We start from the raw sequence: 27,132 nt of genomic DNA, 5'->3' as shown, positions 1-27,132 counted from the left end.
AAGTTTTACTGCATGCCACTTCCATTAACCAGGCAGTCACATTAGATAGAATATTCAAAATCATCTAAACAGTTAAGATTAGAAGTAGGCTCTCTACTCCATGAAGACAGTTTTTAGGCTATTTGGGGGAATCAGTGTAGATCTGTATGAAAAGCAACCTCAAACAAGAGCATAGTAAGCCTTTATGAAATTATCTAAACCTTTGTGCATACTTACTCTCACATTTGTTCCCAGCAGAAATGGTTCCTGGTCTCCATGGTTTCTGATGATACCCAGGACAGCATTTGTTACAGCTCTCTCCACATGTGTTGTGCTCACACTGGCACTGCAATTTCTAGGAAAAAGAAGAAAACACATCATTTTCTTTAAATATTTTTAAACAGAAAACTTACTCAATGTTCCCATAAGTCTGCCTAATATCTGATTTATTCCCCAAAAAATGTCAACGCTCACATATACTAATCAATTAGCATTAAACTATTCAATCACATTGTATCAACTACTGGGGAGTAGCATTTCTACAACAGGGAAACTCCTCCTTTTGCAACTCAGACTATTTCTTGTAATGCCTTTCAAGTTGTTTAATTTTAATGCCAAAGTAAAAATTCCCTTCAAAAAAGTTAAATTACCAGAGACCCAGATATGCTTACAAAGAAAAGGAAGAAAATTATAGCAAATAATTTGTATGCATTATGTAGTATTTTAGCCTTCTCTTTCCCATTCTTAGGCAAAGACCTTTTTAAATTGGACAAGTTGTTTTGTAAAAATAGATCAATGAGATCAAAAAATACCTTTGTGATTTCATCCAGGGGACAGCTTCGAGCGTGGCCATAACAAATACACATGCCACCAACAGAGATGTCCTTTATTGAGTAGTAGTACTACAAAAATTAAAGTTGAAGAAAGAATGATTAAAAGACAATACATATATATATATACATACACACACATATATATTCCCTCCTACATAATAAAATGCCAGCATTCTATTATTTTGTGACTTAAAACATGTCAAGAAAATGCTATTAATTTCTCTCACTTAGAAAAGTAGAATAGCATCACAGTCATTTATGTTGGAAAAGTCCTTTAAGATCATCTGGTCCAACCTTTCACTTAGCCCTGCCAGGTCCACCATTAAACCATGTCAGTAAGCTCTACATCTACGTGTTTTTTTGAAGACCTCCAGGGACGGTGACTCAACTACTTCCCTGGGCAGCCTGTTCCAATACTTCACAACCCTTTTAGTGGAAAAAAAAAAAAATAAATAAAATCCTAATATTCCTAAACCTCCCCTGGCACAACTTAAGACCATTTCCTTATCTTATTGCTTGGTGCTTGGGAAAAGAGCCCAATCCCCACCTTGCTATAGCCTCCTTTAAGGTAACAATAGAGCACAATAAGGTCTCCCCTGAACTTCCTGTTCTCCAGCCTAAATAACCCTAGCTCCCTCAGCCTCTTCTCATAAGACTTGTTCTCTAGACCGTTCACCAGCTTTGTTCCTCTTCTTTGGACATGATCCATCACCTCAATGTCCTCTTTGCAGTGAGAGGTCCAAAACTAAAAACAGTATTTGATGTATGGCCTCACTAGAGCTGAGTCCAGTGGGACAATTACTTCCTTAGTCCTGCTGGCTACACTATTCCTCGTACAAGTCAGGATGCTGTTGGCTTTCTAGGCCACCTGGGCACACTGCTGGCTCATTCAGCTGGCTGTCAACCAATACACCCACGTCCCTTTCTGCCAGGTGGCTTTCCAGCCACTCATCTCCCAGCCTGTAGTGATGCATGGGGTTGTTGTGACCCAAGTGCAGGACCTGTCACTTGGCCTTTTTGAGCCTCATACTGTTGGCCTTGGGCCATTGTTCCAGCCCATCCAGATCCCTCTGCAGAGCCTTCCTACCCTCAAGCAGATCAACACTTGAGCCCAATTTGGTGTCATCTGCAAACTTACTGAGGGTGCACTCGATCCCCTCATCCAGATCATTGAGCTGGGGGAAGCCTTCCATTTGGGATTTATTTTTTTTTCCTATGTTTTTGCTCAGTGGTACAAAACAGCAACTAAGTTTTAACTTTAAATAATGCACCATTACTAAGTTTCAGGAAAGACCAGCAACTGTAACCAAAATTTGCTTGTAAAAGAAACATTTTTCCACCATAAAAGCCATGCAGCATAACAAAATGCTATATTTGAATTTCAGTTTGTGAAGTAAATGTGTGCTTTCTTAAAATGGGAACTATGCCCTCCCTTAAAATCACTTTGTGCACCTCCTTCTAGATTAAGTCTGCTACTAGTGTGATGCAGTGTACTAGGGTATCCAAACTTTTAGCTTAAAATTGGTGATACAGAATAGAATCCATTAATATTGCGATGTGGTGAGCAAAAGCAGATACATAAGGAAAAGATTTAATTTTCAAGGCAAGGAAGAGGCAGGAAATGACCATCTGGGTTCAGTTACAGCTGCAGTATCAACATGGTTGGCTTGTTTGTATCCTGGGAAGTACGTACTAGTAGAAGAGGGGAATGAAAAAAAATATTTTTTGACCACACTTCTAGGTAAAAGTTCAAGACTCTCAGATCTAACAGCCCTAGGGTCATCTGCTTCAGGATGAGGTGGCGGCCTTGGGTGGTCAGACCTGCTGACTCCATGGACTGTTATTTCATGGAAGGATATTGGAGCCAGAGGAAACTAGCCTCTTTGATTGAATACTTAATTTTTAAGTGTTTATTTTTTTTTATTATAACATTACAGGGAAAAAAAAAAAAAAAAAAAAAAAGAGAGAACAATAAGCCCCAATAAGCCCTTAATTACAGAGTAGAGGTCCAGACTGGGAAAAGTAGGAGGATGACCAGAAAGCAGAGCTGTATTTGTTAGTACAGAAAAAGCTCATTGCATTCACTTCTTCATCCCCTTTGTCTTGTTTTCTTAAAGCTTAAACTCTGTATGGCTCACAGCAGCTGTGTGCAGCTTGAAGTTGAACAACAGACTAATGCTAACCAAATGCTACAGAGAGCAATAAATAAAAGAAGCAAAACACAGAAACAAACCTGCTGTTGAACACTTGGAAAAGTTCTGCATCAGCCCTTTTGTAAGATTGTATACAAGACACCAATAAAATTGGTATCAACAACTGGATGTAAAGTCTTCAAAAACAAAAATGGAATACAGAAAGCTGGAAATGACTATCTTGGTTGTCATTGGTCACACAATGGATGAGACACAAAGTGAGACATCAGGACACAAGAACCCTGGTCCAGTAAAACCCATGTCTTATGGAGATGAAGATGCGTAGCTGTTCATGCAGAGCTGCACTAAATCTTGCTGGGTAAACTAATACTAAGCCCTGGATTATACAGCAGTGTATGTTATGAAGGCAATGGGTATGCTTATCCTCAGCACCCTTGTTTCCCAAGTAAACTGCATGTTTGTATCTCAAGCCTTCCTTTTTGGGGTGTATTTCTTGATATTACAGTATTATGGAAAGGCTTAAATATCTACCAGCCTGTTCCATATGAATATCTCACCTGTTCAGCTTTTGTGTTAACTGCTATCCTACGTACAGCAAAGCACAGCTGGAACAGACACCTAATCCTCATGCATGCAGTCCCTGTTATAACAACTCCCCCATGGGGTAGGTGGAACGAATGGAACATCCAGATCTTGTGCTTCTGAAATGCTGCAGCTGAACAGGCACCTTCAATGGAGATGAGAGTGGGGCTGCCTTGAAAGTGCCCACCAAAGCCCGTTAAGAACCAGGCTCCTTTTTCTCTTCTATACACAGCCACCCAATCCAGTTTCAATATCAAGTGTGTAAAGATTACTTTAAGAAAAGTGTTAAAATTCTAGATGTTTTGCATTATTATTTCTGTGCTTGAACACAGTAAATTAAAATGGTGTAAAGAAAAGAAGAAAACTCTTATCAGACATCAAAATTCACTGTAGCAAGGTTTACAAATAATTTTTATGGATCAGAGCACTGAAAACTTAACACACAAGAAAATGTACTGAAATTGCATAAAGAGCAACCTCAAGTGACACTTTCATGTAGCCAGACCCTATTTTTTCTTTTTTTATAGAGAATTAGAAATGACATTCCTAGCTTAAATCATTTGAGTAAACAAATAAATAAAAGGAAACAAAAAATAATCTTTAAAATTATTTCTTGAAGTTGTATCTGGCAAGGTATTGTTGCTAATAAAGTCATAGGGAAGGCAGAAATTAGTTAACAACCCGATAAAACAACTCTGTGAATGGCAATGATCAAGTACTTCGTCAAAGAGATCAGAAAAGGCTTTCCCATTCTGCCACACTGAGAAGTGTTTCTGAACAATCATCTTACCCTTCTGGTAACAATGGGGTCTAGTTCTTTAGGATCATGATGGCTGAGAGTCATGAGGTCAGCATTAAGGGTTCTAATGCGCTGCAGTCGTAAGCGAATGTATCGTGCAGAAGTAAATTCCAAAAGCTTTTCCGAAGGATCATCAGCACTAGGCCTACCGTTGATCAGTGATGTGTGAATCTAGAAAGAGGGAATGACTTAATCATAAACATAATTATGATCTATTTGCAACAACAAACATCTTAGTGTGAGAATTAAAAACATAGAAATTAAGCTTGTTTTCTAGCAACTGAGGATGGTGAGATGTTGACTCACCTGGAATTATTTTTTATTTCCCACTTTCCACCTGCAGGTATAACTCCCACTTCCTGAATAACACAGTTCTGAAACCACCAGTCTTGGCTTATCATAAAGTCTCATGGCTCCTGGATATTTGTGGAGTTAACATATGGAGAAGTGCAGTACCACAAGCTAGTCCTTAGTTACCTGGTCTTCCTTCTTCTCCCTTATTGACATGGAACATGCAACTCTGGCCATAAGCATGGTTTTGTCCTTACAGATTTTTCCTAAACAATTTGTAGAGATCTTATTGCAAAATATAATATTGTGCATGTGCTCAATGTGGAGTCATTAATTCTATATCCTGTTGGGACAGGGCTGCCCAGTCAGCAAAGAATACTCCGTGATACGACAGCACAGTGGGAAGCCACAATGCAGATAATTGAAAGCAGGAGGCTGCCACCACGAAACAACCCATCTGGTCTCCATCTCTCCATCTCACACAATCCCAAGTTAGCCCCAGTAATATGGCTTTTGTTATCAAGCAGTGCAACTTATTCCAGAAACAGCTTCCTGCTCCTTTCCAAAGCAACTTAAAAGCACACAAAGATATAGTTTAATGTGATCATAGATTCATAGCTGACAGTTTGTGCTACATTTTGAGGTAGAAACTGCAAAATGAGACCCTAATACCACAAACAAGTGTTAAACAGTAAACCTGATGTCCGCCACAAATAATAAAGGGTTATGCACTAGGCTCATCAGATACATTTTAGAGTGCAAGGCACATCCTCATTTATGCAGAACAATTTTGTCTCATATACTACTCTTGGATTTATAGTTTGACCTTTCCTAGTATTGTCAAATATTTCTCCTGAAAATATTACTAAAAATTTAAAATAATAATAAAGAAGTAGTTTAGTTCTGCACAACTAGGGACTTCACAGACAGCAATTGTGTTATTTCAAAAATATACGGAGTCTGGTAATGGAGTTCATACTCTCTACTATATGCTTTTGCCATTTATGGTCTATCACCCTTATTTCTAAATAGTCTAATATAACATGGTTGAATAATTTCACTTTTCAAATAGCCTATTTAGAAACTAATCGTCATTTTCCAACTGCAGAAAAACAGTTATCTGACCTTTTTCCAGGTCAGATCCTACAAATTAGAATCACCTTATATAATATTCAGCTCTCATAGAAGCAGAGAATTCCTCTAGAACATATAGACAATCCCAAAACAGGATTAACTGAACTTGTGTTAGACGTTTGACCAATCTGTTCTTGAAGACCGTTGTTGATGGTAACTCTGCAATCTTCCAAGACAACGTACTACTGTCCTTTCCTTGTTCTATTGTTAGAAATTCTCCTTATCTCTGAAGCATATTTTACTTCTTGCAGTTTCAGATCACTTCTTTCATCATCTCTCACAGACATAAAGAACAGACTGCTCCTCCAATTACCCATGTTGTATGCAACCCATCTCTGGATGCCCACCCATCTCAGTCTGTTTTCTCTAGGTAAACTGTTGCAATATATTCATTCAGAAGTCATATTTTTTGATGGCATTTACAAGACAGAACTGTTGGCCAAATATTCAAATAACATTGCATTGCTTCCACTGAAAAAAATATATATACAGATAAACTCACTATACATAAGCCCAACTGTAGCATTGTGGATCATATCCTACTCATTTGGCATTAATTACAGATGTAGAATTGGTTTAGTTCATTGCAATCCTTTGATTTTCATAATGAGAGAAGGAGTGTTAGTTCTAGCATGCTGTGTTTTCTTCTTACCATTTAGGCTCTAAAGGTCTGAAGACCTAAAAAGGTCTTTTACAGCCAACTGGCCTTACCTCCTGCGCAACACAAGCCATTTCATTTTAGATAATCTCTCCTGCCTCAAGCTCCAGTTCTCTGGGAATACATATTATCTCTATTCATGAATAGTGTTTTCAAATGATGAAAAGTTTAACCTTATTCACATTTTCATTCTAAACTTATCTACTGGCTAGACCAGTAGAAAATCTGTAATAATACATTGTAATTTACATAGAGGCAATAGGGGAATCTTTCCTACTAGGAAAAGGAAGAAATAGTAGGGACAGATACATTAAGGAAGAAAAATAAAGATTCTCCATGTACACTGCTGTATTTGGCTAATATACTTCTTGCATTTTGTTTATATACGCCTTACATATGCTGATATATTTGAATTATATATTTTTGTCTTATTTGTCTTCCCTAATTGAAGATCATTTCTCAGCAGTTGTAGTCTGAGCCTTGGAATTCATCATAAGCCCTGACTTCATTACATAAATTTCTGGAAGCAGAGTATTATGAAGATCTATGAGCACATCTTCAAGCAGTATTAATCAAGTTAACAACAGATTATACAACAGTGCAGTTATACCTCTTTAAACCTGCGAAAAATCTAGCAGCCAAACTGGCAAAATGTCTGATTTAGCTAAATGTTGTTAAGACACATTGAGACACATGGTCATTTAACCTTGTTCTTTCAGATCAAGGCACTACAAGCAAAATGTACAACAGTGGCTTGCTAACAAATGCTGGATAAGGATACAAAGCAGGTATCTGCAGACATCAACTGATGTGTGGAACTTTGTAGAGCCCCATACTTAAGTTCAATATATTGTCCAGAACCAATTACAAAGCATTAAATATATATACATTTTAAAAGGATGCCAAAGTTCATTATGACATTCTCTGTCCAGGAATATTCTTGTCTGCTGTTCCAGCTACAATGGAGCAGTCTGTTCTTTGTGAGCAACATTTATTTATGTAGCACACAGAAACTTAATTCTGTCATTTTTTATATTCTTCTACTGTTTTTATGCTATTACATGTAGAAAACAAAACAAAACAAACAAAAAAAAAAAAAAAAAAAAAAAAAAAAAAAAAAAACAATGTTCTGGATAGGGCTGTTGATTAAAAGGAGAAAAGTCACTAATCTGAATCTCTATCATTTCTGGGTTGGAGCTGGACAGCCTATCAGACATTCATTACAAGAGGCACTGTTTGTACACAGTCAGCCTAAGGGCTTTCTGATTAATTGTGGTGAAAGCCAGGTTAAGTTTCTTTGTCTGTTCCATTTGATCTGTAGGGGATATGTTTACATCACTGAAACAAAAATTTGATTAAAATAAATGGGACTTGACATCACCTGAATTTCATCGGTTTTGTCTGAAACATAATTTTATGTGAAAAAGCTTGACAAACTTCAGCCCTTTGCTGCACACACTCCACTCTTTTTTTTTAAGCAATAAATACATGTTGGCTTCTATGAAGCTAAGAGTTAGTAGCATTCTCCATAGGATAACACTGCATTTATTATCATACTCTTGCATGATAGCATTCACAATAGAATAACCACTGGTTTTAATGTATCGTTTCATTATGTGGCTGCCTCTATGAAATAAATTACACAAATACCATGAATAGAGTTTGCTAAAAGAACGAACAATCAACAGTGAGGCTGCACAACTCATAGCTCTTTTAATTATGCTTCATCCCTGAAACAATGCCAAGGCTAGTTTAGGAGTTCCAGCTGTGCTGAGCACTTCAACAGTGTTTGCAGCTTTATCTCACGACCAGGTGTTCCTAACACAGGGATTTTCTTTATTAAATGAAAAACCTGGCAGAACATAGAGCCTCTGTTGCAGCCTTTCATAGGATAAAGCAACTAATAATTCACAGTTAATAGCCACCATCAAATTATGTGTACAGAGAGAGAGCAAAGAGTTTTGTAATAGGAATGTGTAGAGCTAAAGACAGGTTTTATCCCAACTTTTAAAAGTTTTCTATACTGGTACATGATGTAAAGATAGTATCATTAAAGAAGAATAACAGATCATCTGGTAGTGCTGAGGGCGATGAACTCTGTAATTGGAATTCAAGTGTTTTCAAGTTACAATCAGTCCATGTTCACACTCGCAAACTGCAAGTGCAAAAACAAACGTACCTCTCCATGTTCCAGGGGAACGAGTCTGGAGTAATAGGAGGTGCAGATCACTTCATCATCTCTCTTGTACGTTGGTGGCCCAATTCTTGGTGTGATATTATAACGAGTTAAACATTCTGTGTCGCTAATTGCATAGTACTGCCATGGTCTGAACTCTGTGCCATCTATGGAGCGTTCCAAAATCCAGTTTCCAGGTCGTGGAGCATTAGCAGATTTGATGATGACATATGCAACTTGAAAGACCTAAAAAAAATGAAAGAAGAAAATTTTAACACTTCATTCTGCTGTAAAAGACCACAAGAGGCCAGCTGCTAAAATTAACTAAAATTTTAAAGGCAGTACGCAATTTGCCTGGAGAGAGGGTAAAATTTGGTAGACTGGCTCTAGATAAAATTTTTGCATAAGCTTTTGACCAAAGGCTAGATTAATCTTTTATGATACTAATGGAAATATGTATCATTTTTTGTCAAAACTCTGAATATTACAACAAAACAAACTGAAATATATATACTTGTATATTTACACACAAAGTTGATTTCCGGATTACTTGGGAATAACAGTCTTTCTAAGGGAAGTGTGCTATTTAGCTTTTTTGGACCACTGAAGGCTTCAACGAAGTGAGTTCTTTTTTTTTTTCTTCCAAAAACAGCTGCAGCCAAAACAATTCTTTGTTTCACACACATTCATTTTAGCTTGGAGTTTAATCCTCCTGCTAATAGCATTTATGATAAGCTTTTTACATCCTATATTAAAAATCTCCATGCATTCCACTTTCATTCTGCGTTGAAGTTATTTAAGCATAAGGCTACTTACAGACACTGCTGAAAATGTACATAGATAAAGTGAATATGACAAATATAAATATGATAATGTTAATTAAATCGTTCTTTTAGGACATGGAATCTCTCAGCTATGTGCATAACCTTGAGGTGGTTTTTTTTTGTTGTTGTTGTTTTTGTTTTTAAACTCTTCTGTGTCCAAAGTGAAAACTCTATTCCCACAACAGCATTGTTCTGCTCTCTTCTCTGAGTAGGCAGGACAGTAATTAAGTTTATATCACCTTTCCAGTGACCTTGTTGTGGCAGCTAGGTAACCTGTGCTGGCCTGCAACTAGCTACAGCATCAGCCACGAACACTGAAATGATCTTACTCCAAAACTACTACCTTTTTCCTTAACTAATGCCCCCATTGCCTCACAAAAGGCTCTTTGCAAATTGATAAGACTCCTTATAAGAGTTTAATGTTTTACGTGCAGTATATTATCAAGCCACATTTGGAAAAAGAAAAACACCGTGCTATTTTACCATCACAGAGGTCTGTATTCTCACTAAAGTGGACCACTTGGTTAGCTGGTATAATTATTGTAATTCCTATGATTTCTTTCAGACATTTTTAAACATGTTTTGGGGTTGTTTGTTTGTTTTGTAACTTGTTGTTGTATTTGTTTCACAGTACTGATGAAAGCCAGAGCAAGAATAACACTTGCCATGAAAAAGCAAATTTCAGTTCCTTCAAATGGAGAAATAAACATACAAAAACAGAGTAATTACATTGTATGCACAAGTGAACAGAGCTTTACTTAGGAAATCTACAGACACTTGTGATTTTTTTTTTCCACCTCATCTTTAAATTCTGACTTTTTGGATTTAATATCTAAAAAAGTCAAACAATCTTGGTTTTGATTAAAAATCATACATAAAATGTGATAGTCAGCTGGTCTGATTTTATTTTTATTTATTTATTTTTCTCTGTGCTTGCTCTCATCAACTAAACTACTTCCCTACTTATTACACAGTTGGCTGAACAACAAATGATCTACTTCTGATTACACTGAGATTTTTCAAGACCGATTATGTTCTGCAGCTGATGTGGCTAGTTTTAAATCCAGTTCCAACCAGTAACAATAAGTTATTCTTCATCACAAACTAACTGCAGGCAGAAATAAAACCGGAAGATACTTTCATACGAGAGTATGTAGATGAAATTTATTTTAAATATCAAGTTTCTTGGTGAGGGGAAAAGCTATATAAAGATAAAATTTCTCACAGCAACTTCCAGAGCAGTTCATTTTAATGTCGTATCCTTTAAAGCCAATGTGTGTTTTTTTTTCAGAAAAGTAGCCCAGTCTGGTTCTCAAGTCTTCTAGTGATTTATTTTTCTTCCATGTACACAGTTCTCCAAAAACTGAATTGAATATATTTGAAACTAAGAACCCAAAAGAGGCATTCAAAAAATAATGAATGGTCTGTATCTGTTGAAGTATGCATAGTATACTTCAACATATAGCATGTGTAAAAAAACACTGCCAGGCTCTTTTCCCTGTGGATTTTCTCAAGTCTCTTCCACATATAGCCCATAAGTACCTGAAAATACTTCATAGGTAAATTCACATGATACTGAATGTCAGTAAACTCTAGAATATGTCAGTCCCTGAAATTATATAGGTTAAATATATAAATGAAAGGATATTGCATAAATGCTCCTGCTATCAAGAAATCACAAGCCAACCTGCCAGTAGAAGTTATGTTCTCAGGAATTACATTCCCAAACAAGAGAACAAAGCTAACAGAGGGATTCAGGTGTCCCCAGTGTGTTCATATGAAGACATTTTAAGGAACGTCAGTTTTGGCTTGGGAGACCTCATATCCCATAACCTATGCAACCTAGAATGGATCTGAACCAGGATTCCATATAAGGCAAACTGACACCAACATCCTCAGTATTTCCTTAAAGATTTTTACTTTAATGAGGTCTCCACATTTGAACATCACTGAGGGCAGTTTCTTCCCACTCTACATGTTCATTCATTGTCCACAAACTGGCCGTGTGATAAACTTGAGCTGTGTGGCAAGAGCTAATGATTTGTATGCTTTAATCTGACTGTATAGCTTTCCCAGGACTCATTTCCTTATTGAGCTGCAAGGGTAAAAAGGGCAAGCCAAAGCAAGTTAGCAATTCCCAAGCAGCCATAGATTAGAAGTGTCATTTTACAGGCATTTCAATCCTGACTGTAAAGATCAGCCAAATAAACCTGTACTGAAGAACCCCTTCTTTGTAGCAGCAATACCAACATAACACATCACTTTTACTTTCTTTAGCTTTTCTAATGACCTTGTTTCCCTGAATGCAGATCAAGCGACATCAGGTACTCTGTTCTTGTAAAAGGTTGGCAGATAAATCCTTTTCCCCATTCATCAGGCAATTTTACAAACTCTTTTGCTCAAGACACTGCTAGCAGTGACCACACAGTAGATGCTAGCCAAATGTTCCTATTTCCACAGGCATGTCCTGGCAAGTACAATTTTTCCAGTAGTCTTTTTGGATAAAGACTGCCAGTTAAATTTTTCAATTTACTTAGGTTGACAGAATAGTAAGGGAAGATGTGCTGTCTATCCATAACTATTTGAGCCCCAGTCTCCAAAAGTGAAAAGTTAAAAGGAAGGATAAGTCCCAAAAGATTTTTTTTTTCTAAATCTCAGATTAGTTTAACAGATCAGTTCCTTCTAATTTTATAAATTCAACTAAATCTTTCCTTCAGGACGAGTGCAGGAAGGCAATGTAAAAAACAGCCAAGCGTGCTTTCAAAATGGCATGACATGCTGTGGTGAAAATGCTTGCAACAACTAACATTACTCTGTATTTTAAGTAAACCTGAAAAAACCTTTCTGCTTAATGGTGTCAATACATATAGAGCTGGTACTTTTTCTCTGATTTCATTTTCCTTTCTGAATCCAAAAAGCCTAAAATGAATGATATTTTTGCAAACTCTCAGAGTCCAAGACTACATGAAGGGATATTCTGAGTATCAGTCTGCATTGTTCATATAAATAGTAAAATTCTGAGACCTAGCTAGCAATTGTTTGCTACATTTTGCTCTGATGCAACCATTGTTTTGAAATAGAAGTTAATTTTATTCAATCAGTGTATTATAAGAAAGTACAGATGAACGAGCACCCTGAATTTTTCATCATCAGTTTTATAGCAACAAGGCTTTAACTTGCCACATAAAGTAAATTAGCATTGATCTAGTCAAGAGAACTGTATTTTTTATATCAGCAAAGGGTTTGTCCTGACAGTAACTTCTTCTTGCCAAGTGATTTCAAGATGAAAGTTCAGCACATATCATATCATAACATTATTTACATTATATTTGACTTTCTAATAGCAGAAACTGAAAATTATTCTTTCACAGTCTCTGAGTTGTAATCCAGTATTCATGAAATATTCATGAGCTATGACTTTATCAAAGTGGAGATGTTTTCACAACTTCATACTTGAGTTCTTACAAGAACGACTTATCTTGCTTTACAATTCAAGAACTTTGTGGGATACAAATTTGTGCCATTCTGTTACTGCCTAGCACTAAGCACCCTTAAATACCTTTGAAAGTCTGAAACATGTTAATAATACTAAGGAAAATATTCATTTAATGTTGTGATGGAGAAATATTTTACAGTTGGCACAAGCACACAACTGGCATTTGTAATAGTCGGCATTTATTTTAATTCATTATCATTTTGCAAAATAGCTGTCCAGAGAACAGCTGTGTATTTATTTATGTAGAACTGCCAGTGTAGAAAGCATGAGATCATAAATTAAACGTTGGTATCTTGTACACCAATACTACATCTCATTACTAAACTACTCTTTCCCCAGCTCTGGAACTTTGACATACATTTTAATGGGGGGAAAAAAAAAAAAAAAAAAAAGTCTTCCCAACTATCACGCACATGTATTTGGTCCTGGGAACACGAAAATGCATGACAGAATATATGTACCTAGTTTTCATGATCCATATGAGCTACAGAACTGTGAAGTAGCCATAAGCTATCCTTACAAAATGCTTAGCATTAGTTATAATAGCACAGAAATTTTGAAGGAGAAAGATCTAAATAGCAATTTTGATCTTGAATGGAACATTTTTAAACTAAATAAACTATCTGCAAGCTAAAATATTAGCTGAAGGAATATTCTCTGCTCCCTTCAAATTTGAGCAGAGATGAATACAGCCAACAGACAGAGACTGTGGCCAGAATATATATACCTAGGATAAGCTGAGTGGAACCATAATTTCCACCAGAATCTTCCCCATATTCACCAGCTAAGACTGCATTCCAGCACTCACCAACCCCATTGCTGGGTTGTATCTCAATGCCGTACATTAGCAAAAATATGAAGAAAAAAAAAAGGAAAAAAAAAAAAAAAAACATTTTTCATATTGTTATAACTTCTAGTATTTTTTCAAAAATAATAAGAAATATTCAGATTAGCTTTCTTCACATCACAAAAGGGTATTAATATATTCTATATTCTGCCAAGAAAAGTTAAAAACTTCAATATGCTATTCGACATATTTAATGCACAAAGCTTGAAATTTAAAAGAAAGTACCAATGCTAAAGAGACAAAGCAATGCATATAGTTAGATACTGAATTTCAGGAATACCTTTAAAGGTTCTAGAAGAGTATTTTAACTCATTCAAAACAAAATTTGTGAAGTAAAAAGTTACTAAAATCACTAGGGCCCTTCATATGTTTTTTGTTTGTTATTTTTTACTCGTGCTGACTCGGTTAAAGTAGGGACAACAAGTCAGCTCTAATAACTTATTGACTTCAAGCATTCTTTATTAACCAAATCCTTCCTTGCAGAGCAGCAATTTACATTCATGTTGCATAGCCCTAGATGCCTTCTCTCTCTCAAACTGTCTGAGGAAAACACAGAAAAAAGACCCCTCAGGGGAAACTTTTCAAATCAAATCAGTGAAACAGTGTGGGACAAGAGAGGAAAGATACTTATTTGAAGAAACATCAACAGGGCTAAGATTTAGAGGGCAGTTCAGTTGGTCTGTTTCCAAAGTAAAAATGTTCTAGGAGGAAAAAAAGGAAAGCCTCACTCCCTCCTTCATTTTTCTTTCCTGTTTGTCCATTTATAAACCAAACACAAAATCAACTATCCAAACAAGGAAGTCCTATTCAAACTTATGACAAAAGATACCGTGTGATTATTTTCCTAATAGCTCAGCTTTCTAATTAAAGAGGAAACTACACACTTGTTTAATCTATGCTTCATTTTAAAGCATACTTCTTTTAAAACAAAGTTAAATCTTCTGTTTTAACATTAAAAATAACCTTCAGTCAGAGTTTAACAATCTTGCAAAAGCTTGTTATCAGCTGTGCAGCAAGTACGCATTTCTTAGCTAGTAACAAAGCTAAGAGTTCAGAAATATTAATTTCAATTCATATTGGAATTCATATTAAATGAAGCTGCAAATTAATATTAATAATCTGTGAATTGCTGACCTATGATTTTCAAATAGCTTAGATCTGTTCAAAGAAAAAGAAGAATCAAAGGAAAAAACATTTTCTTCAGAAATGACTTTGTCTTTATTTGGGGCAGGGTAGGAGACTTGATTCTTCCATGCCTAACAGACAAACCAACAAATTAGGGAATCATCTGTGCAGTCTGGCAGTTTCCCATGTAAGAATTTTACCAGCTACAAGAAGGAGCAAATACCTCTAAGCTTCTGGGGGTATTTTTTTGTCATTAAGTGCCAAAGCAAAGGAATCAATCTCTGTAAAAGTAGTTCCATCCTTCCCGAGGGCAAAAATTTCTGATTCAGACCTCTAACTTCTAACTCTGCAGAACAACTAACATTAAATGTCCACAGAAGGAATATAGAACATTTTTTTTCTGATGTTCCTTCTAACAAAAAAAAAAAAAGAGTGATCAGAACCAGTCAGAAGGGAAGCACAGAAAAACACTTTGCTCTATTTTATGTGGTAAAGTCCTTATCATATCAATCAACTGAAAGGAAAGCCTGCATTTCCAGGGTTCTGGAGATCCTGCAGCTGAACGTTCTGACATTTTACACTTCAGTCTGATCATTGCATTCCATTAACAGGTTTCCATATAACTTGAGATCTACCATCAGGTAAATGATGTGAGTACATTTATTCCTGTCACTTACTTTTCTTTCTTTCTCCTAAACTCAGTATCAGGGTTACAATGCTTATGGATTGGAAGAGTTCATATTTGTAAGTGTATTGTGTGTTTTTTCTTGTAGTAAATGTTAGATGTTTCTGCTATGTTCTACTCCAAATCATTACTCTTTTACTACAAAACTGTACAGTGATCAAGTGATCAGGTGAAAATCTGATAGATATAGCTTAAAAAAAAAAAAAAAAAAAAAGATGCATCCTCATATATAAAATTTGTGCCTATCAGAGTTACACCTTGAAAACACTGTTTTCTGCTTTAAAATATCTTCAGTAACCCAGAATTCAAGCAACTTGCATGAAATCTAAAGCAGAGAAAAACAATAGCAGAGGACTGTCAGGGGAAAGATATCAAGAACAGACAAAGGAAGGTTATGAAGACAAAGCGAACACTGGTGTAAACTCTCTTCTTCACACATACACAACTGTTGCTGTGTCTTGAATTACAGTAACTCTTCATGACCTATATTGCTTGAAAACAAAGTCACTTCCATTCCAGGCTGATAGGAATAAAATCTCTAAGATGTTCCTTAATAATAACTGAAAAACACATCTGTTTAAAATCAGTTTGTATAACGTTTAACTGTCCAGCTTTAATTATGTGCTGTTAAATTTCTAACTGATAAATATCCAACCATCTAAACACTGAAGAACTACAATAAATTGCATAGACTTATACTGTACATTCAATAAGTGACAGACACTCAGGTAAATGTTACTCACCTGCCTTAGATCCAAGGTGATGGTGACCCAGTGGTACTGCCTCCCATTCTGAATGCTGGGACTTTGCCACCAATTATTGGTACCATCAATTGCACTAGAAATTGGGTGCTGCTCTGTATTAAAGAGAAAAAAATTAAACATCTATTGAAAATACATCTAAAGCTATTTTCTCTGACCCAGTACATTTACTTCATGCAGAGTATAATTTCCTTCTGCCACAAAGTAAAAGCTGAAATTTGCCTCCAGACAAAAAGGCTGTCATTGGACTCTGCAGTGCTTAACGATGATTTAAGGTGTTTGTGCTTTCTGTCAGTCCTTTTGCTTAAAGGCAGCTTCACTCATGTAGTTGAGACACTAAAAGCAAAAAGTATTTGACCCCAATGCACTTTGTATTTATGGTAAAGGGTCAAAGAGAACAAGACAAAACAATGGAAAACAAAAACAAAAAAGATGACAACAACAAAAAAGAGAAACTTGCCTTTGGGATTGGCACTGTGACGGTCACAGACCCGGCACTGGGCGTTGCGCAGTGGTCGGCCTGGGACATGCTCAACAAGTTTGCAGAACATCTCTGGTCCTTTTTCCCCACAAGTGGCATTGGTGGAGATGTGAGCATTGCTGGCCAGGTTCAAAATGGCAGGGAACAGGCCTTGAAATAAAAAACAATTATCAGTCACAGTGTAAAGCAAGCAAAATTCAGTCATCGTTATGAGATAGATCTCTGAATATGCATTGTTTTGTGACAAGCTTCTAGCCTAGAGACAGAGATGCAGAAAAATGCAATGAAAACAGATTATTTTGTGAAAACATCATCATACCAAACTGACAACAGCACATCACCCATTATGTCCCTGAGGCACCACTGGTCCTGACATTCCCTAATCCACCCCCCCAAGGGCTCCTGGGGGCACCCCCTCTAGAAGACCCCCCCCAGAGCCAAGCATCCCCATTTCTCTCCCCACCCAGTGATATTCCCCACAGACAAACCCTGCCCAGCCATTGGCCTTCACTGAGCCAGGCACACCATGGCCCTACATCCTGGTCCTGTCACCAGGGAGGCAATCCCGGGTTGCCCTGTTCCTGGATGAGATGGAGGGATGGGCCTTGGGTGTCATGCCCTGCTCTGATGGACCCAGGGGAGTCCCCAGCTCTCCTGAGGAACATAAGAGCTAGTAAACTAACTCTGTTCCAGTTACTAAACCTTCTTGCCACATTGTGAAATAATCAAAACCAGGGGGAAAATTGGCCCTCTGCCAGAATGGATGAGGAGCCGTACAGCAAGCCCTCTGCCCATGCAGAACAAAGCATTTAACCCAAGCTCCCCAGGGCAAGAACACCACTGCCCTCAGCGACACACTCCCTGCTTGCACATTTTAAGAGCTGTGTTTTAGACCTTTACTCTGGGATTTTCTGAAGCCTGTGTAAAGTCTAAGGAAAACTTGGCTTGTCGCTTATTAATCTTTACACACTTTACAGTACTTTCAAGCGGTAATGCTCTTGTGCACAGGAGTAATGAAAGACCACTGTTACCGGCTTCAGAACTCTTAATATTTTCTAAAAGGAGGGATGTTTTACTTGAGCTTGAAGTCTACTCATAACATTTAAGGAATACTTCCCATGACAGGAAGAAGTTAAGTAAGCACAACTTCTCAGGAGCTTTGTTACAATTTTCCAGCCTTCCCTCCTAGGTTAAAAATCTCTTGCTTCTTGCATGGTTAAGTTTGCATCCATCAATACAACACAGATACTCCATTTCACAACACAAATACTCCATTTCTATACAGAAACAACTCTGAAAAAGAGAACCAATTTGGAAAAAACTGATCTGTGTGAAGAGATTAAACATGATGGGCTGAAATCAAAGTTGGAGCCTTGGAATAGCATATTAAGAGTGCTGCAAGAATTGCTACTGTTGCAATAGTGAGGTATTAAAATCACATTTCTGAAAGTTTTTTTTTTTGTTATAATTTTTCGTCTAAGGAATTAAAAAAAAAAATCCAGACATATTTAAGCATATTTGTGAAAACATGCCTTTCTTCGAGTACAACTACAAAAATTATTTTTCTTCATTAATCTACAATATACATTGCAATATTAATACTTTGTATTTCTTAGCTGTCCACCTCAGAAAGGTAGAATTCAATATTCCTTTGATTACATGGTTAAGTCCTAACCTTCTTCACCACAGCATGAGTAATAAACCGTGTTTTTCATTGTGCTGAATTGTGCCATACTCAAAGAGGAAGATGGAGGTGGGTTCTTTTTTGTTTGTTTGTTTTAATCCTTACCTCATTTAAGTTAAATCTATACCAGAGCATACACCTTGTTCTCATCATACCTAAATCTGAAGCAGGCGATGACATAGAGGACATACTATTGACCGTATGGTGAGCCTCTTCTTCCATTAACATGCCGTCTGCACACTCATCTCATGTTTACTGTAGTGTTGGTGCAGTACTGCTCCAGACTCACAGCTGTAGGCAAAGCAGAAATGCAGCCTACATTTTCTTACCAGACAAGAAAGCTCACTGATGGAAGAGGGTACCCTGTTTTACATTACTCCCTAATGATTAAAAAAAACTTCTGTATTCGCTATTCACTACTGTTCACAAAGGCATCTATTGGCCAGCCTTCAAGATCTACCAATTAACTTCCCAGGTCATTCATTACCCTTCACTCATGTTACACAGTAGCCCTGCCATTCGTTTCCAGGGTCATTTGTTAGAGTGACATAATTTACCTACAATAACCATGAGTCAACAAATTTGTGCCATGGGAATAGAAAAGCTCTGAAGAAAAAGTGCTGATGGTTAGTGCTGTCTTGGAAATGTTTCATTCCAAAATCCCAAATTCAGGTCAGGTTCAGACATTGTAGCTGTCACTCTGGACTGAGCCCTTTTGACTGCTTGTCATCAAGCATCTCACTAACTTTATCAAATGCACTGACTGATAATAAAATGAAATGCTGGTATGATGCCATGAAAGTCTCATAATGAGTTTTCTTCTCTCAAAGAAATAAGAAATAGGGCATTTCAATCCAATTGTAGTGTTTTTGTCCCAGAATTGAACAAAAAACAAGAGGTTGTTAGCTTTATCATGATGCATCTCTTCAAATGCTAGGTAATCACATTAATTTCTGCTTCTCTTTAATGCAATCAAGTTTTAAGGCAATTTTCAGAGGTGTAGCCACTGATTTCAGTGGAGACTGAATAGCCTATGATCTGATTTATAAAGAAACAGTAAGTATCTGGAATAAACAACATGAAAAAAGGGGCAAATTAAAATAAATTAATTACATCTTTACATTACATTGCTCCTCTTCAGTCATTCAGCATGGTCTTAAGAAAATTTTAAGAAAAGCTGAGTACTCATAATAGCGAGATGAACTCCAGATGCTCCTCTGCCACAAAAAGAAGACTATAACCATCTGGTGAAATACATTTTCACTTTTCTTAGGGAGAAGGTAGGTATGATAAAGATGAATAACCACAGAATCAGTCACTTAAATGAGCCAATTACAGATAAATGAGTGACTGTGATCATATCCTGCTTTAAAATTAAAGTGGTTGTAACTGACATAAAGCTCTGCCGGAAGATACCACGTATCATTAAACTGAATTTACAGCAAGTGATATTTGCATTCTTAAAGGCATTAATGTAACTTTTACAGTTTGCTATCTGAAGTCCAGCACAGATGATTGATTGAATTAGATTTATCATACTTATTTCTCACTAGAAAAGAAGGTAAGTGCTACATAAAAAAATCCTCACAACTTCACTGCTAAGATATCCTGTACCTCTATCACATTATGCAATCATACCAAAGAGGCTTAGAAAGAGCCTTGAGAGACCTCCATACAGATGGCCACAATCTGTAAAGTTCTACAGTGACTTCTCAGCTGGCTAATCTGGTCTGGTTGACTATATTCCGATTATTAAAATACCTTATAGACAATTTTGCATGTAAGCACTTGCTACTTCACTTTTCTACCATTGAGAACATTTTTGTTTGGGAGTTACCATCCATCATTTTGCAAGAAGACTGGCAGTCCCAAGAAAATAAGAATTTTTCAAGTAAATGCATTTAATTCTGAGTGCTGGCCAACTCTTTTCATGGTAAGGTAAACTCTTCAACATGATTCTTCCCATCTACTAAGCAGCCCATTTGCCCTGAACCAGAGATTGACACACCACCTGATACCAGAAAATGAATTGTGTGTGTACATGCTAGTTTGACCTTAAGAAAGAATAACAATTGATTCACTAATTCAGCACAGAAATTGAGTGTGATTTCATTGAATACTCAGGGAAGTTGCTCTCATTTGTAAGGACTTGGTTTTACCCAGATACATAACTAAAACTACAGAAAGGCTGAAAATCTGCATACCTGGGTGCATGCTCCCAGAAATACACCATTCAGAGCTTTCCTACAGGAACAGAGGCAGAAAGCCCCAGGCTCAGAGGAAGCAGAGGGAATCAAATCCTTAACAACGTGGTCTGCAATGTGGATGTGGCAGAATTTGTCACATTAACACTCTACAACGTTTGACTCTTAGAGTGGCAAGGAAGAATCTAAAGGTTAGACAAATTTGCTGTAGGTATAGCTCAGCAGGCAGACCTTGTGATGAAGGACATAACGTTAATATTTTACTACATGTCAGAGAAAAGGCTTGCTCATAAAGAAGTCAGTTGTAATGAACAGGTGGTCAGCATGGCAGGGAAAAGAAAGGCAGACAAGGAGCTTTTAGGTAGATGAGGCAGTCAACATCTATTTTATGTGCTTCCATGTGCCTATCTATGCTAATCCTTCAAATGAATGAGACATTTGGAGCATGCAGCTTTTTGGGGCACATCCAAAGTTATGACAATTCACACAAAGTCATTATGGATTGAGATATATCATTGTGTGAGTAGTGGATGTTTGCACGCAGGACACCTATCCATGTCTCCATTGTAAAGGTTATGGATAGACATATGGCCTAGATTTCTCTGGGAATTACCCTACTTGAAACCAGTATCTACAGAAGACCTGGCAAGCTCTTTGTTACAGGAATGATTACCATCATTTTTCCTGGATTCTTAATTCTGAGTGGTTTTATAAGTTTTCCTCATCTGAGGTTTTTTGTTTGTTTGTTTTAAAGGTACAAGCACCCCTGATTTTTTTCCTGAATCTCAAGTATTTGGGACATGTTTCCACAGTTCTGTGTTTCTGTAAACTCCTACTAGGAGTGAAAAACCCTGTATATGACCAATGCATATCTGTCAACACACTCTGGATACACCTGATTTACTGCACATGAGCAAATCAGTTCCATACTATTTAGACAAATCTGATGCATGCTGGATTTATTGAACATTCTCAAATAGGCTGGCTCATATAGCCTGCCCATGTACAGAAACATCACTGCACTTTAAAGACATTAGACTTAGTCTGCATACAGGTGACAGCACATAAAAACATGCAAGTGTAAGCATTCTCTGCCACTGAACAAGGGCTTTTTAGATATATATGTTCCCTCACTCATCTTTAAAAAATACTCTCACTTTAGAGCCATTGTCTGCATGTTGTATAGCTAGATCTGAATGACATCCCAACACCAGCCCTGATTATTGCATTTTTTACCCAGGAAATTAAGTCTTTCATCACTGTTCTATTACATGTGCAGGGGAACTGGGGTTGGGTGTTCTGGCAAAATCCTTGTGTTGTCTGTGGGTTTGAACATATTTGATGTGTATGGATTTCATAATGTGACTGACAGGCTGTACCTCTTCCCTTTTTACAGATGGCATGTGGAGAAACTGTGGGATTCCTCAGAATAGCTGTTTTCCTAGCAGAGGCATAGCTGATTAAATGTTTCTTTTACAAACACAGTTGTACAAACAGAAAGATACATATGGCAGTTCTGCTTTCCATAGGCTTCACTATGTCAGCAAATATGTTCAGTAAGTGCAATAAAGATTATACTACTTTTTGTTACCTGATAAACACAGCAAGGACAGCAAAACTTCTCACAAGAAGGCCCCATTTAAAACAGATTTCCACTGAATCCGGATTAACTAATCTGTATGCTATCCCAATAAACTGAATGAATCCAGACGGTGTTTTTGTTTGTTTGAAATCAGAAAACAGAACTGATGGGAAATGAATGCAAGACAGTCAAGCAAACCAAGCACTGAGTCCAATAGATGACAGCGTTTTCTGCATTGTTCATCAGTGTATAAAATGAAGACTTCCAACCAGACTTCAGTGAACAGTTCTGAGACATTTAGCAAAGTAAGAGCTTGATTTTCCCCAAGTATTTTGGCTGTTTTTGTGCCAACTGGGTAATAAAGAAGTATTCCAAGTGAACAGAGTAAATGCAACTTGAACATAAGGGCTGATGCATATAGTAACAATGAGCTTTTGATTTTGTCTTTTCTCAGAAGCAAAGATACTTGAAGGGGTCTAATCTCATTTGCAAGTTAGTGTTTAAAATAAAATGTAAGGCAATGAATGGTTCATAAAAAGAAGGCAATGTTGAAATTTGCTCACTAGCAATAGATTCATTTATGGAAAATATTTACAGAGGATGTAGTGATAGTTGTTCTGAATAGTTTGATGCACTCCAGGAAAACACAAAGGACTAGGGACAAAATGTAATAAAATGTCACAGAAGATTAGAATGTATAAAATGTGGTAGTATTACACTGCAGAAGTTGAGGTCACATTCTTTATAACATTCTCAGCCATTTTTCAATGGCACAGATTTTTGTTTTAGTTATTCTGTCCTATTAAAGTTTTGGACTAAGTGAGTTTACTAAATAAAAACCCTGGAACTGTCATGCTTGGGTTCAGATTCTTTGCCTTCTTAATAGATTGACTCTCGTTTTATTTCACCAGCAAATGTCCCTAGCTTAACCTTTTCTACATACTTTCATCAGAATCCTATCCTGTAATCACAATGAAAATCTGAGCTGATTTCCCTAACATAAATGGGCGTAAATCCCTAATTTCTAACTGCTGGATTTAAGGCACTAATTCTCTGTTCCTATGGTAAGCAGGAAATTTGTTGTGCAACACCCAACCTGCCTTATAACCACTTTGCGGAGACACTACCTGAAAATATGCATTAGCAGCAGCATCAACCAATAGGAAAAGCTGAAAGTTTCACTACAATTTCCACACAGGGTTTACATAGCAAGCCACTAAGAAATCATTCAGAAAACTGACCACTCATTTTTCTGTAGCTCAACAGAGAGCAGAATTTCTGCTAGTACAACACAAATTATACATGAGCCAACCAAGGAACATAATTTTATTAGCAGCATCTCTACAAACTTTAATTTGAAGTATTTAGATAAGATTATTTCAGATTAAGAATTAATCCTCAGTGCCATGACAAACATTCTCCTAGAACCTGTTTTCTTTGTTTCCTCATGCTGTAAAGCAAAACTGACTAACATGTCATTCACGGAAATAGTACTCAGTGAAACTAAGTTTATTTACTTCAATCCATTTTGAATACAATAATGTACTAAATTTGTCTACTCTGTTCAAGAGCAAGTGAGAGGTATTCTTCAACTTGTGTGCTCTATCACTTGCAAAGTTACTGATTTTTAGTCATCATTGCTCCATTCATGATCTGTCATGATCTTGATTACAGCTTTTGATTACCTGAAAGGCTGTTATCACACACATACTCTTTTCCAGACTAAAGAAACAAGCCTTTCAGTCTTTCCACAGTCAATTTTCTAAACCTCTTATCTTTCCGAATTCTTGGCAGTTTGCATCTTTCCAGTGTGACTCTTAAGACCTCATCAGCACCAACTGAAATAAAAAAAAAAATCTTGAATTCTTCACAGTGTCATCAACACACCCCAGAATAAGTTTTGTTTCTTTGCAAGGCACTACAATTCAGTTTGCATTGTATGCTAAAGATCTTCTTCTGTTGCACTGCTTCCTACTCAGTCACAATAGAGACATATACTCTACACCAGCCCATGAGATGAGTTCAGGTTATCTAGGAAACAGCTTACTTTACAGCCATTTGCTGAATGTTCATAAGCCCCTGATTTCAGAAAAATCTGTTGATTATTTTATAGTTTTGATTCCATAAAGCTTCTGCAAATCACAATTGAACAATTCAACAGAAACAGCAGAAGAAACACCAACAAAAAAAACACTACAATGGTTAATGCGACCAGTAAACAATATTCTGTTTGAACCCTGCAAGCTGCCAGGGCACAAATAAGCTGGAGAAGACCAAACTCTGTGCTTTCTTCTGCCCAAACAGAGAGCTTCTCTGCCAAACACTTTCTGATGTTGCTTATGTGCATTCAGCATTATTAACAAGAGCCTTAATTTGAGAGCACTAGCAGCAACAAGCATTTGACTACTGAGGTCTCCCTGGGCTAGATGATGTGCTAATTAACAACCAATGGCTCAGAAAAGTATTGGGGAAAAAAAAGTATAACACTGCAAATTAGTAAAGATGCATGCTTGCAAATTCAGACTGGAAACACAGGAGGCAAAAGTTTGCTTTATAACGAATGAACGTCAGCTGTACTATTCCCTCACACACCTTAGTTTTCTCTCTAGAGTTTTTGAAGATTAAAAGCAAGTCTTACACAACTTGTATGGTTTCCTTCAAATACTCAGCACAGCAGATAGCCAGGTTGATGGCCAAAACACAGTAGATAATTTGAATAAGGAAGAAAATTTGCCCCCCAAAAAGTAATACCTTAACTCTAATAAAATACTACATTTCAAAGCATAAGGAGCATGGTAAATATAAAAGACAATGGAAAACTAATGGTAAAGGAAGAGAGAAGAAAGCATTTGACACTAAGTCTTAATTTCAAGATGTTAAGTTTCCCTATATGTAGCATCAGAGGATGGTGAGTTAAAATTAGGAAGTTACTACACTCCCTGTAAAAGTCCTACAATGAAAGAAAACCCAGACTTCCAAATTAAATGCTAAAAAAAAAAAAAAAAAGCAGACAAACAATACACACATCTCCACAGGGACTGAATTTTGTCACCTCTGTTACACAGTAACTAATGCTATTATACACAAAGCATGGTTTTAAACACCATAGATGGGTTAGACACAAGTTTAGACTGAACACCAACATTAGAATAATATCCTTTGCATTATGAAGTCAAGTGCTAACAAGATAGCTAATGCAAACTTTACAACAGCTCATCTTCTCTTACAAATCCCTCATGCTCTGAGCTTGCAAACACAGACTTAAATCATATAGAAACTCTGTCACAATGAACATGTGCTCAAATTGGATGTAGAGTTATTAGGATGCAAAGACATGGTCAGCATGCAACTGTGTAACACTGAAGGAGTTTGAGCAAGCATCCAGATTCCTACAAATGAGCTACCTTGCTGCCCAAAGGAGCGTATGTCACAACACTTGTTGGTCTAAGGTTGAAAATACTCAACATTTTGAGGGAATAAAAAACATTGGGAAATATAATAGCTTTAATAGCTTAAATCACAGCCCTCAATAGGTTTTATAGCTTCATGGCTTGGTCTGCCACAAATTTCACACATCAGAGGCAAAAAATTGACTTTTCCATTCTTGGGAATAAAAAGATAATCAAATCTTTAAACAGAAATTTCTAGATAACGTGGCATTAACTACCTGCTTTCTTTCATCCAGAACATACTAAGAGACAGGAAGAAGAAAACTAGCATTCATGCTAGTTCGTGCATTGAACGGCGTGACTGAATATAAAAAGTTGAGAAATTTGTGAATAATTTCTACATATATCATGCATTTTTAAACTATAACTTATATTTCTTCAGTCCTGTCTTGTATGTATATATATTTTTTTCCTATCATGCTGGCCTGTTCAAGAATCTGCCTAGTATTTGCCACAGTATTTATAACAAAGTAAAAGAGCCAAAAGTTGACAGATGGGCAGACTGCCAAGGAACAACAAACCTGCTAGACCATGAAATTAGTTCTTTCTTGTTCACCAAAAGCTTTTTCCACATGTTGAGGAGTCTGCATCATTGTGTTTATTGTTTTGGGGGCTGTTCCGGTTTTGTTTTGAAATTTTTAAGCACCACATTATTTCTTTTTCCTGAAGTCACCTTAATCTTGGAAACAATTTTCACTCAAAGCTAAAGAAAATACAACTATTAAATATTTTAGTGTCTTGCCAGATTAGTTTACATGCAGCCTAAAAGACTTTAGCTGAGATGAATATGACAGTAGTACTGGGATTGTGATCAGCATGCCAAAGATTAGGGAACTCAGTTATACACTATTTATGATTTGTCTTAATTTCAAAGATGCAGAACATTTTTGTTCCTATTGATGTTAGATGTAAGCTAGCCTTTTTTCCTGCCTTTTACTATCACTACCTCAACAAATTACAGCTCATCATGTGCTTCTCTTCTGTAATCATTTTTTAACCTGAGGCAACAGTCTCCCTTGCAAATGAAAATCATGCCTGGGTTTGACCCTAATTAAATTTGCATGCATAAATGTGCAGCATTAGGCTTCATATTGAATATAATAAATTAGAAGTTATGACCCAAGTATCTATTAGCTCTCTCATGATGCTAAATTTATATTTATTACTTGCAAATTTTAAGAGGCCTGAGAGTGAAAAAAAAAAAAGTTAAAGGTAGAGTAGACCCAGCTATTTCTATATGGTGACCCAGTATCACAACATTATAAAATGTTACTATGTCTTTTCCCATATAAACATAAAGAAGGATCCCTTGAGGCTACTGGCACCTCCTTGTGATCATAAACCAAGTCTTATAGCAACTAGTAGCACTACAGGGTAACTCTGAAATTT

General features: G+C 36.7%; 1 protein-coding gene across 1 annotated transcript in view; it reads right to left on the bottom strand.

Annotated features, from left to right (window-relative positions):
* LAMA1 (laminin subunit alpha 1) overlaps nucleotides 1-27,132 on the bottom strand; it is a 105,839-nt gene that overhangs the window by 68,825 nt on the left and 9,882 nt on the right. The window contains exons 2-7 of the mRNA XM_032180959.1: nucleotides 16,804-16,974; nucleotides 16,326-16,438; nucleotides 8,609-8,851; nucleotides 4,338-4,517; nucleotides 792-881; nucleotides 217-334 (exon numbers count right to left, since the gene is read on the bottom strand). Coding sequence (XP_032036850.1) covers nucleotides 217-334; nucleotides 792-881; nucleotides 4,338-4,517; nucleotides 8,609-8,851; nucleotides 16,326-16,438; nucleotides 16,804-16,974 — 915 coding nt within the window. The remainder of the gene's footprint in view (nucleotides 1-216; nucleotides 335-791; nucleotides 882-4,337; nucleotides 4,518-8,608; nucleotides 8,852-16,325; nucleotides 16,439-16,803; nucleotides 16,975-27,132) is intronic.

This window comes from Aythya fuligula, chromosome 2, assembly GCF_009819795.1.
Source record: "Aythya fuligula isolate bAytFul2 chromosome 2, bAytFul2.pri, whole genome shotgun sequence".
Classification (NCBI taxonomy): domain Eukaryota; kingdom Metazoa; phylum Chordata; class Aves; order Anseriformes; family Anatidae; genus Aythya; species Aythya fuligula.
Note: the sequence above shows the minus strand (reverse complement) of the source record. Positions and strands in the feature narration are given on the sequence as shown.